This window comes from Aulonocara stuartgranti (assembly GCF_965226115.1).
Source record: "Aulonocara stuartgranti genome assembly, chromosome: 17".
Taxonomy (NCBI): Eukaryota; Metazoa; Chordata; class Actinopteri; order Cichliformes; family Cichlidae; genus Aulonocara; species Aulonocara stuartgranti.
This window is the reverse complement of record NC_138953.1, coordinates 6,937,776-6,953,055: the sequence shown is the minus strand read 5'-3', so window position 1 is coordinate 6,953,055 and position 15,280 is coordinate 6,937,776. Positions and strand designations below refer to the sequence as shown.

General features: G+C 41.1%; 1 protein-coding gene across 5 annotated transcripts in view; it reads left to right on the top strand.

Annotated features, from left to right (window-relative positions):
• lrp8 (low density lipoprotein receptor-related protein 8, apolipoprotein e receptor) overlaps positions 1-15,280 on the top strand; it is a 183,509-nt gene that overhangs the window by 150,248 nt on the left and 17,981 nt on the right. For 4 of the 5 annotated variants that reach the window (XM_082511669.1, XM_082511667.1, XM_082511668.1 and 1 more), the window contains exons 10-13: positions 3,197-3,368; positions 6,624-6,848; positions 8,427-8,545; positions 9,902-10,041. In XM_082511669.1, coding sequence (XP_082367795.1) covers positions 3,197-3,368; positions 6,624-6,848; positions 8,427-8,545; positions 9,902-10,041 — 656 coding nt within the window. The remainder of the gene's footprint in view (positions 1-3,196; positions 3,369-6,623; positions 6,849-8,426; positions 8,546-9,901; positions 10,042-15,280) is intronic. The other variant, XM_082511666.1, reaches the window with a different exon arrangement.

Below are 15,280 nucleotides of genomic sequence, written 5' to 3'. Positions count from 1 at the left end.
GCCAGTTCACAAAAGCTGCAGCTAAACATCGCTGTCAGCCTGCAGAATTTCTCACCATTATTTCTGACCTTTCTGTCTGTCTTTTTTTGGGGGGGATTTCTTTTTTTATTTACCTCTTACTTTGTGAAGCTCACAACATAAACACCTGGAAATCAGTGCTCCTGCAGCATCTAACAGTGTTTCCCAGGCTGCACTTATCCTTTTGCAGCTTTATCTTAATTGGCTGATGGGGCAGAGCAGCCCTGAACGAGCACTGCAGATTAAAATATATTTACGGAACCATGTTGCTGTTCAGATAGCTGACTGTAGCTTTGCAGTATCTTGTAGAAGAGATAATCTTGCACTTTTTGATGACATCTGTAGTGCTGGGGCCTTTTGGAAAACAGTGACTCAGCTTCTTTTTTTCTTTTTTTAAAAAATAAACTTCAGAAGGACATATTGCTGTGACAACACCGATGAGGGATAAGAGATATTGTCGTGAAAAAGTGAGTCTGTGGGGATTGATGAAAGACATGTCGGAGTTATCCATGTCCTCATTATACAGGCTTCAAAATGTTCTTACTTTTCTCTCTCTTTTTCCCACTTTCCCATGTTTTCACTTGTTTTGTTGATGGCTTTTTCCTTCGTCCTTCCTTAATTACATCCTCTTAATGATCTTTTCTCCCTGACTTTACCTGCATTTGTCAGATTTACTTGCGCTTGCCTGTTCCTTTGTCTCTCTCTCGCTTTCTCGCTCGCTCGCCCTCTCAGCAGGGGAAATTGATGATTACAAACCCAGTAGTAAGAGAAAAATGATTGGATCCTAGCAGTAGTAGAACTGTAATATTTTCTCCTTGTGCAGTGGCCTGTAATAAACCAGGGCTGAGGAAACCTGTCAAAGCACGGTTGAGTCTGTGTGAAAGTAGGAGTTTGTGCTGTCTGTGCACGCTCGAACGTTGCTTCCGGCCGGCTTTGTCTTGTTTGAATGCTGTTTTGATTTTTGTGGACAGTGGAGAATAAAGATGACGTGACAGCTAGGACAGAGAACAAACGTGAAAAAACGTGCTGGAAAATGTAATGGGAGTGGCAATCCAGGACACACCAGTGCTGCTAAATTAAAAGAAACATTAATGTCTTATTAGCTGCACTGTAGTGAGAGTCCAGGACTACATTTCTTGTATTTTAGGTTGAAAGTGCTTGATGACAAAAATATAGATGTCACAGCAACTCCCATGCTCACAAACTAAGGTATCTCTGTGTGCTAGAGTTGACCTTGTCACCTACCTAGAATTATTCAAATGCTTGAGCCATCCTCACCTTCAGTCAGCTGAAGTGTGTCCGCTACCAGGTAACTAAGTGCCAGTGAACGCCACATCCTGAATGCCCCTGAAAAAGAGAACCCAGCAATGCACTGTTGTACTTAAAATAGACTGTGGCATGGCTCTTGTTGGGTCACTTCACTAACAAGAGTAATGTAACTTTTTCCAACAGTAGGACACCACACTTGCATGTTTATTCCAAAACAATAGTCTTTAAAAAGGGGTGTGTGTTTTCCACGTGGACTGAATCATACCACATACATCATTTTCCCTGTTGTGCATAATTGTGTGAAAAACTGACTCAATAATATGATGTTGTTCTAAAATCTGTGTGTAGATGGGAAACATTATTTTAAAGGGGTTGTTTGGATACATAATTTATGTTCACATCATCAAAAATACATGCTTTAAAGACCTAAATAGTACAAATGCAAAACAAGAGTACAGTTGGCTTACATTATGTTCCCTTTTGGGAATAAGGCTAAACACTCAGCACTACCCACGGTATCTTTGTACACAACAGTATGTAGGTTATTAGACTGGTGAAGAATAGCAAAGGGAAACACTAGAACAGCCTATTTTGTGTGTATGTGTGTTAACAAAATGTCACAATGTTCCCAGGAATGGGCGTCCCAATAAATTCCTCTTAAGGTCAGGCCATGCAATGCCCAGAGAAATTGCTTAAAACCCCAAGAGCTACATCTCAGACTTTAAAAAACCCTATTAGGGTGTTAAATGTCAAAGTTCATGACAGTTCATGATGCCACAAAAAGATTGAACAAGTGTGGCGATAGCCTCTTCTCTTAAGAAAGACAGCGGCAAACACACCTTAGCTTTACAGAGTTCATCTGAGGAAACCACAAGACTTCTGGAACCATGTCCTGTGGACAGATGAGAACAAAGTGGAAATGTTTGGCCATAATGCACAGCCCCACGTTTGGCAAAAACCAAACACGACATAATCAACACAAACACTTCATACCAACTGTCAAGCACGATGCTGTATACCAAAGTATTTTAGAATCAAATATGAGGCCATCTGACTGACAGCTAAAGCTTTACCCAAATTCAGTCATGCTACAAGACAATGATGTCAAACACAGCAGCAAATCTATAACAGAATGAAAAAGAAAAGAATGAAGGTGTTGCAAAGGTCCAATTAAGGTCATCCAGACCTACACCCGAGTTATGCATCATCCTGCCAAAACTCAATGAATTGAACCAACGTTGTGAACAGTCAACCAAAGTTCTTCAGTAGCTTCAAGTTATTGCGAAGGTGATTCTACAAGCTACTGAATCATGAAGAGTACTTAGTTTTTCAGAGGACTGCATAGAGTCCTATCAGAACTTCGGCTTTCACGTGATTGTGTAGATTTGAAAACTGTGGAGCAACGACTGCAAAGGCTCTGTCACCTCTTTGCTTGAGGCATGACCTTGAGACATGTACAGTAAAAGGCCTTCACCAGTGGGTCTGTGAGACTGGGAAATATTGGTGAATATAAATGAATAAGACTGGTAATACAAGCTAGGGGCCGCCCATTAAGAGCCTTGATCAAACAACCATAAACTGAATTCTAAAATGAGGCACGATGCCAATGCAGAGAGGCCAGGACTGGAGTGATGTGCTCATACTTTCGGTTCTAGTCAGCAGTCTAGCTGCAAATGCCTATAACAGTACAGATTCACAAGTTCAGCTTTCACGTACAGGTATTTTGCAAGGGTAACAAATATTTCCCTGTGACATACCAAGAGCAAAAGCAGTACAAACGGCCCATATTTGGTAGGTTCCTAATTTAGAGTCACAGCAGTGGGTTACAGAGCAGATGAGCTGTTCTGTATAACTTCTCTGTCCAGTGGTTTCATTGATGGTAACATAAACATCTTTCCTTTTCCAACAGGAAAGAGTCCGTACCTGCTGTTCACTAACCGTCATGAAATCCGTCGTATTCACCTGCTGAAGAGTGAGTACACACAAGTGGTCCCTACACTGAAGAATGCCGTGGCCCTGGATGTGGACGTGTCCACCAACAAGATGTTCTGGTGTGATCTGTATCATCAGAAAATATACAGGTACACACACATACAGCACGCACACACAATGACAAGTTATATTTATTTTTTAAATTATTTATTTAACCCTATCAGGTACTGCTACACAGAACTGAAAACGCACTAGATTTTGCTGGATCATTCTGTTTAATCGACAGAAAAATGATCTATAATTGTATATTTCAGTGTAATTATTGAAATGCTGTTAATGATGTGTATATATTCTGTCTATAAAGGCAGAGGAAGCCCATATAAAACGATGAAAGCCACTGTATAGACGCAGGACCTTAAAGTTAGATAACTCACTTTTGTCATTCTTCAGCCAACATGTTCATTATCTTTCTCCTCTATCCATCCATCTTGTGTGCTTCAACCTGTCACACCTTCTGGTAGTGAGTCAGCCGCACCTGTTTGTCCTTCACACACACTGTGTGAGTCTGTGTGTGTGCACATATCATAGCTTTGCACATACATTTGTGTGTGTGTTTGTGTCACCCTGATGGCTGACAGGTTGTGGGAGGGGCTTTCTATCATCTCAGCTGAGCCATATGCTCTCACTAATTTCACTGCCTCAATAATCGCTGCCATTATTCATCTCCATACACACACATTCACACGCAGACATTTTCCCACACAAACTTGGTAACACAGTCAAGGGCTTGTGACAGGGAACGGACAAATGAACTCATTTTTCACAGTGAAGCCTATTTTTCGATGCCGTAAATAAACTCACATATCAAAAGTTGCTTTAAGTAGCAAACAGCAAGGGAAGTTATACAGCTTAATCTACTTGGCGTTGTCCTTGATGGTGTTTTCTTTTCTCTAATCTTTCAAAGCAAAATCTTCTGCACTTGCACCCAAGTGCATAGCATCAGAATCAAGTTTTCCTGCTGTTTAGAATATCTGCTCTTTTTGACATTACCATATGTTTTCTTTTCTCCTGTAACGCCACAGTAGAATATATGTAAGCAAATTGTCCAAGTTGCCTTGGTGACAGATCTTAACCCCAGGTAGAGATGAAATTAGAAATCGGAGCTTATTAGGTTGGACTACTATCAGTAAATTGTGGTTTTTTTTTTTATTTATTTTGTTTTGTTCCCTGATAAGGTGATATACGAAATAGTTAGGCTTATTAAAGTCTGCACTACTCATTCACCCTCAATGTGATAATGTGGTTTTCCAGACTAATTCATAGTGATTAGCATGCCACGGGTCGATGACTTGTTACCTTCTCCTAATGATGGAGATGTCTGTTGCAAACAATGGTTCAACCAATTAAACATGCAATCTGCTCAGTGGACTTGGACTCATCTGTCTCTGTCTTATTCTTCACTGTGCCCGAAGCCTCTGTTCAGCCCACCAACCTGTTCAACCTAAGTCTATGTGAAGATTTTCTAACTCAAATTAAGGACATAGTGAAATTAGAGTGAGTAAAAGAATATAAAGTGGATATAAAACATCTTCATAGCACTGTCAAAATATCTGGATTTGTGATGTTGAGAAAATATGACCCCAAGAAAAATGACTTCAGAACTTTGTCCATTTTTAATGTGACATGCATAAATTAAAAGCCATGGTCCAGAAAAAGCTTATAAAGCGTTAACGAGATCTCATGATTTAAAGGTATCAGTCAGGAGAAGGGTACACAAGAATGTCCAAGCTGTAAAATATACCATAAAATACATTGTGTTTTACTCAAAATGGACGGAAATATGAGCAGTTCCAATACTGATACCAATTTGGCACAAAAACTTAAAGCAGCTGCTAGATGAAAATGATGAGGAATTTCACCCTTTAGCACAACAATGACCCAAATCATCCAATTCTACAAAAGAATGTCTTCACCTGATGATTAAAGTTTTGGAAAGACTTAGACCTGAATCCAAATCAAAACCTGTGGGGTGACCTGACGATGATTTGTGGTACTTTTGCAAAGAAGACTGTTAAGTATTGCCAAATCAAGAGACTCAGTGCTGTGGCAAACTCCTAGCCAAAAAGACTGAACGGTGTAGTAAAATCAAAAGAGGTATTTAACAGTATTTTAGTCTAAGGCTGCGCACATTTGTGCAGCCAGGTAATTGTAAGTTTTTCAGTGATTGTCCCCCACCCAAATAGAATTGAAGAGTGACTGTGAATTGTGCAGGTTAAACTTTAAAGGTGGAAATGATTTTCTTAAATCGTTTACCTTGATCTCATTTTCTTCATTTTTATACATCATGAAAACCTGATGTGTTGAATTTTTATATCCGCTGTGTTCGTAAAAATTAAATATTGGAGAAATTGAACAAGAGATTAAACAGAAAACATGTTTTAGTGGAACTCGCGATTACTCAGTATCAAAGAACAGAATGTAATGCAAAAGAAAATTGTTTCAAATTGAATTTGTGTCAAATGTAATTTTTGTTCTGGCGTTTTCAGTAGAGTTCAGTAGCTGCATGCTGCATCAATAACACGATGGGTTTCCTTCATGTCCACAATGCTTGAGCCGTTTTACCCTCGAGGGTGAAACAGTGTGGCGTTGGATCCATGTTGCAAACCCTGAGGCACTCTTGAGAACCCATAGATTATCTATCACACTCACACAATAACATCCCACACTCACCTGACTGTAAAGATGATGACATTTGGGTTGGCAAAATGTAACAGTGAGCATCTCCAAGCTCTGACTACCAGTCAACCTTCTTCTTTAGTTAAGATGCACCTCCCGTCTCCTCTTACTCCTGTAGGCGTTGCTAAAATGTGAAGGCACTGTGCAACTTGGGACATTGCTTGTCCCAACCTTTTATCAAGCATTTTTTCTTCCATCTTGCTCTTGCATTCATATATTGTCGAGGCAGTAATCTATTAAGTTTTAACATTTTTCACCAGTAAAGGAAATGTCAGTGGGGAATGGGGATAGAAGAGTTGACAGAGTAAGTGGACGGAGGAGGAAAATCAAAGAAACTGAAGACAAGAAAGGGACACTCGGTTAAAGGGGAGATATAGGCATGTGGTGCTGATAGAAAAAGACAGACTCATTCTCCCTGGGAGGCTGTGTTTGGTGTGAAGGCTGAAGTTGTTATAAAGGTGTCAGGATTGGGTGCCCCTCACACCTGAATAGAGTGAAGAATCTATGTTCCCAACAAGATATCTAAGCCACTCACAATCAAGTCATTCCTCCCAAGGAAAGGAAGCCAGACGGTAGTAAATCCATCGTGCCAGCACCTCTGTGATGGATTAGGCTTTTATAATTTCCAGATTACTTACTGATACATTTCCTTTCCATCCGCCCACCAGCGCTTACATCAACAAGGCCAGTGACTCATCACAGCAGGTGACGCTCATCGATTCGCTCCACTCCCCGGAGGGCCTTGCTGTCGACTGGGTCCACAAGAACATCTACTGGACGGACTCAGGCAATAAGAGCATATCTGTCGCTACGGGAGATGGCAGGAAAAGGAAAATGCTCATAACCACCGAGCTGAACGAGCCACGAGCCATCGCTGTGGATCCGCACCAAGGGTGAGTTGGGTTAGTTTTAGGGTAAAGGGATTTTGAAAAGATGCACAAAGGAGCAAAAGATTGCAAAGGAGTTGAGCAAAAAGGCAGGAAGGAGGGAGGGCGAGTAAGAGGTCCTACTGTCATTGTGTGTGTGTCTGTAAAAGCCAGTGTTGTTATAGTAGAAAGAGATTGGGTGTAGAAGTTGGCCTAAAGTCAGTAAAGGCTATTTGTAGCACTGAGCCCATCTGTTAGATTAAGCACTTTAACAGTTTTCTTGAGATGGGATGTAACACTTTGTCTTCCCTTTCTAACTCTTTCCATTTGTCTCGGGTGCCTTGAGCTCCCCAAAGACGTCTTTTCACAGCTCTACAAAGCTAGACTAGCATGAAATACATGCAAATGAAGCCACGATTTCAGTTTTATCATGGACACACATATTCAGATAAGGTCCAAGTTTCCAGTACCTGCTGTTTTGCACAGTGCTTTCCCTTTTATGTTTTCAATGCCTGTCTTACTAATAATACAGTCATTTTGCAAAGAAAATGAGAGAAGATGTCTGTGGAACATCGTGTGACGGAGTACAGTTGATTTTGTCAGTTAAGAGTTTTTCAGAACAATTGACATTGCATATTAACCTCTCTTCACTGGTCCTAGCAAAGTTACTCCTTTCATTTCTGACACTGAACTGGCCGTGCCTTAATGATACAACATGTATATAAAGATGAACAATGGCATCTCTCACTGGTTTTGGACTGTATTTGGGTGATAAGCTGTATGTTAAGTTATCAGCTAATGCTAGCTAGACACACAGATAAGCTGCTAGTTATTAAGTAACAGACAAATAAAATACTAGCTTTCACTCACCAAAAGTAGAGCACACAGGAAGCCATATTATTTGTTAGATGATTGTATTAAAAGTTCAAAAGGTCACAAACGCAGAAACAAAAAGGTCCAGTTCAATGACTTGAAGTAGCGGAAGTTGAAGCCTTGCCGCGAGTTGGTGCTACAACCGCCTGCATTCAAGCGTCACGCTCCACAGCACTAATAATTCACAACTTTAAGTATTAATACTTTAAGCCCCTATAAAGGGATGAAATGTAAAGATGTCACAAAGGTGGAAAATTACTTTTTATACCAAGCTAGAAACTTTTTTCACCCCTGCTCTAAAGCTAGGCACTCAGCCACAGATAGCCACACATTGGTTTCTGAAGTGCCATATTGTATTGAAGCTTTTGCCATCACCAGCTTGGTTGGCAAAAAACCCGAGTTGACAAGAAGTCAAGTGTGAAACCGCACAATCATTGGCTAATGACTTCTGATGGACAGCTATTAGCCATCAAGTGTGCGGTTTTTATATCATTTTGTAACATGGTTACAAAATATTTCAGTTGATATTTTATTCAGTATGACCCAAAACAAATGAGTAAAATCAGAAAGCCATTTCTCGTAGCCTTCTGTAAGACTTCAGGTCTCTTTTACAACCACAGCTATCACCATCTGGTGGCCCTCAGAAAGAATGCAGGCAGGTCACGTTGGCTTGATTTCTCAGCCTCCGAGGTTGCTGCTTCAATTTAATCTAACTTGTGTATCTTCCCGCAGGTTTATGTACTGGTCAGACTGGGGAGGTCAGGCCAAAATTGAGAAGGCTGGGATGAATGGAGTGGATAGACAAATTTTGGTGTCTGAACACATTGAATGGCCCAATGGAATAACTCTAGGTAAGGAAAAAAACATGTAGCTTTGAACATTCAAAGCCCACGGAAGAAGGATGAAAAGCTAGAAGATGATGCCCAGATAGAAAAAAATCAATCAGCTCTGACAGCAGTTTTGTTAAAAAAAAAAAAAAAAAAGGTTATTATGCTGACATTGCTTTTAGAGAGAGAGAGAAAAAAGTGTCTCGAGTGAATTCAACACAAAGAAAAAAAACAACACATGGAGGAAAGCCAGAGAGAGACAAACAGCACAAGTTGAGAGAAGAAAATAGTCTATGGGTGCTGAAACCCAAGTAGCTCTTATTGTTATATACCTCAGTTTGTGTCTGGCTCTCATCAATCAAGCCAGTGAGTATGAGGCTCCGAATTAATAAGCCAGACGCTCTGTGCTGTCGATACCTCCCCTCATCCCTTTCAACTCCCTCCGAAGCACCAGCCAATTCCTCTCAGCTGCCCTTGCCTGAGGAGAAATAGAAGCACACAGTCGCCACACTCTGTGGAATTGAGGTGTCGCCGCATCTGTATGAAAACAAATTATTTTTTGGAATAAGGCGAATGAGAGGTTTGGCGCCAGGCGGCTGTGGGAGAGAAAGGGTGAATTGTGTTCCCCTGGTCATTGATTTCATAGAGACCACCGAACAGTGCAGGTGATTGAGTCAGGAGAGGTGAATGGGGACAGAGAATCGTGTTAATTCTCTTCCCCCTTCAGTTTACTTTGGTGCTTTTATTGGATGCTTTTTTTTCATATACTTCCAGTGTTTTACCAATTTCGAATTGCTTATTGCACACAAAAGCTTAATTCTTTATTAATTACTAATTAAATTCTTGCTTTCTGTTTTTTAAATGTTCTTCTTAAAAGCATAATCTTAGAGTCTGGTGAAAAAAAGAGTAATACAGGGATTATTTCCTTTGCTGTTTAAATTCAATGTGGTGTTTCGATTTCAAAGTAAACACCACAACACTTTGCCGCTCATAGCAAGGACACAACAATGATTTGGGCCTAATATAAATAATATAGCAGTGGCTGAAATGTGGAGTTATTTGAGATTTGCGAAACAGCAAAGTTTGTCTTTAAAATAGGTCCAGCAAGACTAATGAATCTGTTCAAGGGCATATATATTTTCTCCAGCAAAGAAGTCAAGCGGCAATATTACAATCACATCTGTGTTTTCTTAGTACGGGGCTGAGGTCGTCATGTCAAAGAAGATTGATTGTGTAGCTACTGGGCCATTACATCCATATACCCCTCACCCTGGGCCGTTTCACTCTGAGTGACCTCTCTCTCTCTCTCCATTCACCTTCTCCCCTACCCCCTCTTGATTTTGTTCTCTCTCGCTCTCCCCCTTCCCTGCATGTTCTCAGACTTGTCCAACAGACGACTTTACTGGGTGGACTCCAAGCTGCACCTGCTGTCCAGCGTGGATTTCAATGGTGACAACCGCAAAGTGCTGCTCTCCTCGCATCACCACCTGGGCCATCCCTTTGCCCTCACTGTCTTTGAGGTATAGCAGTTGAGAATTGAGATTCAAATGCAAAGAATCAGACCAGGCGGTAATGCCAGAGCTCTGGTCTGGTGCATACAGCTGTTTCTGTAATATGCATTTTTGAAAGTGTGCAGTGTTTTGTTTCGTTTCCAACCTTTTGGGCAAATTTTAGTTTATGCTAATGTAATAATTCATCATTAGACTATATCATCATACAAGGATATAGTTTCTGCTCTAGCTGTATACCTATTGAAATATATGCTGAACAGTTTATTAGGTACACCTTGCCACTAAGGGTTGGAGCTGGAAACATTCCTACGATTTTGGTCCATATTGGCATGAAGGCATCAAACAGTTAGATGTGAATCTTTTGTGCTACCACATCCCAAAGGTCCTTTTTTGGTCTGGTGACCGTGGAAGCCATTTTTGTATGGCGAACTCCCTGTCATTTTCAAGGAACCAGTTTGAGATTATTTGAGTGGCATGGTATGGAGAATTATGCTGCTGGAAGCAGCCATCAGAAGATGAGTACACTGTGGTCGTAAAGGGATGGATATGGTCACCAACAATACTCATAAGTTAGTAGAGGGTAGGGACCAACGAATGCCAAGAACTTTCCCCTGCACTATTTCATCACCACCAGACTGAACTGTTGATATAAGGCGGGATGGATTCTTGCTTTCATTTTATTTATGCCAAATTCTGACTTTACAATCCGAATGTAGCAGCAGAAACTAAGACTCATCAGATCGGGGATCATTATTCTAATCTTGTGTTGTCCAGTTTTGGTGAGCCTGTGTACGCTGTAGCCTCAGTTTCCTGTTCTTAGCTGACAGTAAAATATGTTCATGCGTAGGGTTTCTGTCTTGGTTAATGTCCTTGGTTAGATTAAATTTCTCAGTGTATGTCTTATATAATTTTGGTTTAGGGTTGGGTTTAATTTGAAATCAGTTTGCTTAAAGTTTCTTAAATAAATGTGAAGAATGCAGAACTCTTTTTAAGTATATATGGACATACACAGCACGCTTTTTCTTTATTTCCTAATAGAGTTAGTGGGAGGCTTTACCTGGAAGGTAAACAAGATCCAGAAGTTCTTATTTCACTCCCAAAATAAATGTAAACACACACACACACACCAAAGGGGTCTCAGATCAGTTATCGCTGCCTTGTAAGTGACAATCATATCTTGTCTGTTGATTCCCAACATGGTTGCGTATTTCTAGACTTGCAGTGAGCAAAATTTTAGCAGTGGGTTTTTAAGTATACTGTTTTGATGCCATTTATTACTATGCTTGTTCATCGTCATAAATGGAGGACTGACACACATTTTCAAAGTGTACTAGCGGTAAAAGACGTGCGAGAACTAGAGGGGGAGAGATGAGTCAGTGCAGGGACATGGCTGACTGACTGAAAAGAAATGGAGATGTTATAGAAGTATAGAAGCAGGATAAATCCAGAGAAGGAATTGTTGTTTGTTTGCTGACGAGTGTAGAGTCACAATAGAGTGCATCAATCAATAAAACTAATTTGGGTGTATTTATTGAGGTGGGAGTGAATCGGTACGTTAGGGCCCATCAAGCATAGATGATGGTGTGGAAGGTGGAAAACAACTGGAGGAGGGAGGAGAGAGCAAGGATGAAGGTGGGGAAAGTGGTAGGTGAAAATGTGATCAGTAAGTAGTGTTTGCTCCATTCCCCTCTTTGCTGCACACACTGTGTGTGATGATGGGAAAGCAAAGGGAAGAAGGGACATCCATCATGCCCAGCTGAGAGCGCGTGAGGGTGTGCGCGTCTGTGTGTTTGCGTGCAAAAGAGAGAAAGAAAACCGATGTTTCGAGCAGCAGTGAAAGTTCACCCCAGGAGATTAATAGCTCTCGGCTCTTCTGGTCTTTCTTCTGCTCTGGTTATGATATAGACCAAATTAAAAACCTTTAGCAGCACAGGAGGATGTCACGGTGCCTACAGACCGATAATGGGAAGTTTGTTACTTTTAGAATTGCATCGTTCAAATTTTGAACTAAAACACTGAACGTTTTTGATCATTCTGGCTTTAAGGAAATGCTCTAACAAGTAAGGCACCAGCTGTGATACTTCATAAAGATAGGATAGGATAAAAGAGCTACTGTTCTAGGCTACTGAACAGAAACAGAAACACGCTTGCAGCATCAGTAAGGAGGGACAGGATGGGGCATACTCCCAATAACAGAAGGCACAGTGCCCGTCCTGCAGATGTGATACAAGGTAAGCCTGCAGCATAGACCTGACCAGGACAAGCACACTTACTGCACAGTGCAGAAAATATGGAGTGCAGTGTACTGATATGCACTGATATAATTCATTTTAATGGAGAGAGACAGAATAAAGTCCTATAGAAAAGTTCCCAAGAAGCCTAAAGACTTTAGAGAGTTTCTGGCCAAAATCCCTCCTGAGATGTGTGCAAACCAACTCCATGAAACAACAAGACAGGAACTAAGTCATGTTTTGCTTGGGGATCAAATACTCAATTACATACTAATCAGTTTAGAACTTTTATGTGATGTGTTTTTTCTGTATTTTTGGTTGATGTTACGTCGCTCTCTTTAAAATGAATCTACCATTTGTAGCCATTTGTAGATGGATAGCAAAGGCAAGTCTATACCCAAGTTTACACTGAATGAACAGACTCCTAGTGTGAAGATGCTTTGCAGGGACAACATTTTCTCCAGCCGAAACATAGCAATTTCAAACACAAGTTTTTATAGAATGAAAAAAGTGAAAGCTGTGGCCTGTGTGTCCTGCCTCAAATTCAGCAGAACAGTTGGAGTATTTTAAGGTGGACTGTGGAGCAAGAAAAACAACACCTCCAGCAAAGAGCACCTGCAAAGAATCATCTGTGTCGAGAATGGCAGAACACATTTCCACAGAGTCACTCATGCAAAATATTTAAAACTGGTGTCATCCATGCCCAGGAAGTTTGAGTTTTATTAAACGTAAAAGAAGAGAGAGTAAAAAATATTACAGCATGCACGAGTTGCACGGTGTTGCTGTGGTAGGACTGTCGCCTCGCTTTAGTTGGTCTTGGGTTTAAATCTAGGCTGAGGCCTTTCTGTGTGGAATTTGCACGATCTACCTGTGGCTGTGTCGATTCCCTCCACATACTCCAGCTTCCTCCCACAGTTCACAGTCATGTATGGGGTTGGGTGAAGCTTAGGTTGGTGATTTTAATTGGTTGTAGGTGTGAATGTGAGCACGAATGGTTCTCTGCCCATAGTGTCTGTCCCTGAGTGGAAGAAAGTGGACTGGTGAATCAAATATTGGAGCCATGCTAACAAAGAGTGCACTTACTTGTGTTGCAGCTGATTCTTAAATAGTATAAATTAAGCAAACGTTAGTTTAACTCTTCCTATTCTTTAGTTAAAAACAAAGTAACTGTAAAATGTTCACATTTAGCTCATACACTGTTCGGTAAGTTTCAGTTAAGACAAATCCACAATAATAAGACCTGGGGGATCACATGTAAAACTTTGTGAAAACTGTAGAAACTTATTGTGAGCGGGAATTGTTGTGGGGACTGTGTAACCCCAAATCAGTCATCCTCACATGTTTTCTCGCATGCAGAGAAAATGTTTCTGACATTTAGCCACATTTGATTATGCACAAGCATAACAAAAACCACAAGCCCACAGCTCTTAAGCATCCATTTCTTTCACATGCACATCCATATAGATGCTCTTCTGAGCATGTGAGATATGAGTTGTCAACTCATGTGCGGCGTACGGTTTATTCCAGCTCCTCATATTCCTGAGCGATACAGTGAACGCTACAAGTCATTACACTCGAGTGTGTCATCTGCAGACTTCGTTTTGATGCTGATGAGCGAACGGGTTTTCTCAGCACTGCAGAGAAAGATGCGGGGCCTCTGTATCAAACCCTGAACAGACACACGCATGTAAACTCTACCAGTTAGTGCCGACCGCCTGCCTACATGCCAAGCCCCGAGGAGATGTAGATCGCAGAAGCTTGCAGAGAGTAATGTTGTCTCTTTTTCAGCTCTTGACAGGAAGGAGATAGAAGAGAAGGTGGGATGGGATTGAGAAGAGAAGTAGTGGTTGAAAGAAATAAAAACTGGAGTAATATGTAAAGATTAAAATTTTAAAGGCTCTATGTGAAGACAGGGGCAGTCAAATGACATGTGATCAAAGCTTTAATTTCTAAAAACCTGACAAAGACGTCCGTCAGGCCCTCTCTGTCCATATCTACAGCCCAAATAAGAAAACTAGTCAGCTCACATAACTAGAGACACGTTGTAACGTGCACATGAGAAAAAATTCTCTTTTGCAGCTTATTGGAGATTAAATGATTTACCGAAAAAGCCCCCACATTATTTTTTCAGAACTTGGCTAATTATGCCAAAGAATGCAGATCAAACCCATAAAAAAAAAAATCAAATCAAATCCTCAACAGGCGAGTGGGTTGGCTTTGTTTGAGCTTTCATTTGTAGTTTTCATGCATAACATCCAGGTATCCAGTAGGCACCTGAAGCTCATCAGACAGATGTGTCAGACAGCCCCGACGCATATTCTTCTGGGATAGAATCGCAGCAAAATCATAAAGGGCTGCTTTCCCTCGACTCAAAAATGGCTCCATATAAATTTAGACGTGCTCTCACTCCCCCCGAGTTGCAGCTCCATCTGATGTGACGTGGCGCCATGTGTTCATGGGAGCAAGTCTGCGTGCGCTTTGTGCATAACTTCTGGCCTATCCTTCAAAACATAAAAGATGTACCTTGATCCTACAATTGAAGAGCACTGCCCTTCTCAGGTTTTGTGCTGCTGTTTGAAGCTTCAAGGTCACAAGCGGCGCGCGGAAAGATTGACAGTGGAGAAAGTAAAAAGGGGAAAACAATGTCAGAGACTGACTGCTGAGGTGGAAATCAAGACAGAGAGCGAGAGAAGCAAAAAGAAGAGATGGAATAATAGATTTGAGTAGTGTTTTATCAGCGTGGCTGATATTTGTCTTTCATTGTTTCAGAACTACTGTCATATGAGTAAAGGTTATCAGAACCTAAGTGAGGGAGAGATTGAGTGATAGAGAGCTCACTGAAAGATGGGGGGGGAAGGTGAGAGAGAGGTCAAGTCCACTGATAATACGGCACAAAAAGCATGGATGGCTGCTGTGACTAAGCCCCACACACGGACACACACGGACACACACATACCCGCACACCATACAAGTCTTGCAGGTCTTTGCCTTTAAAAAGATGATAAAAATACATCCTC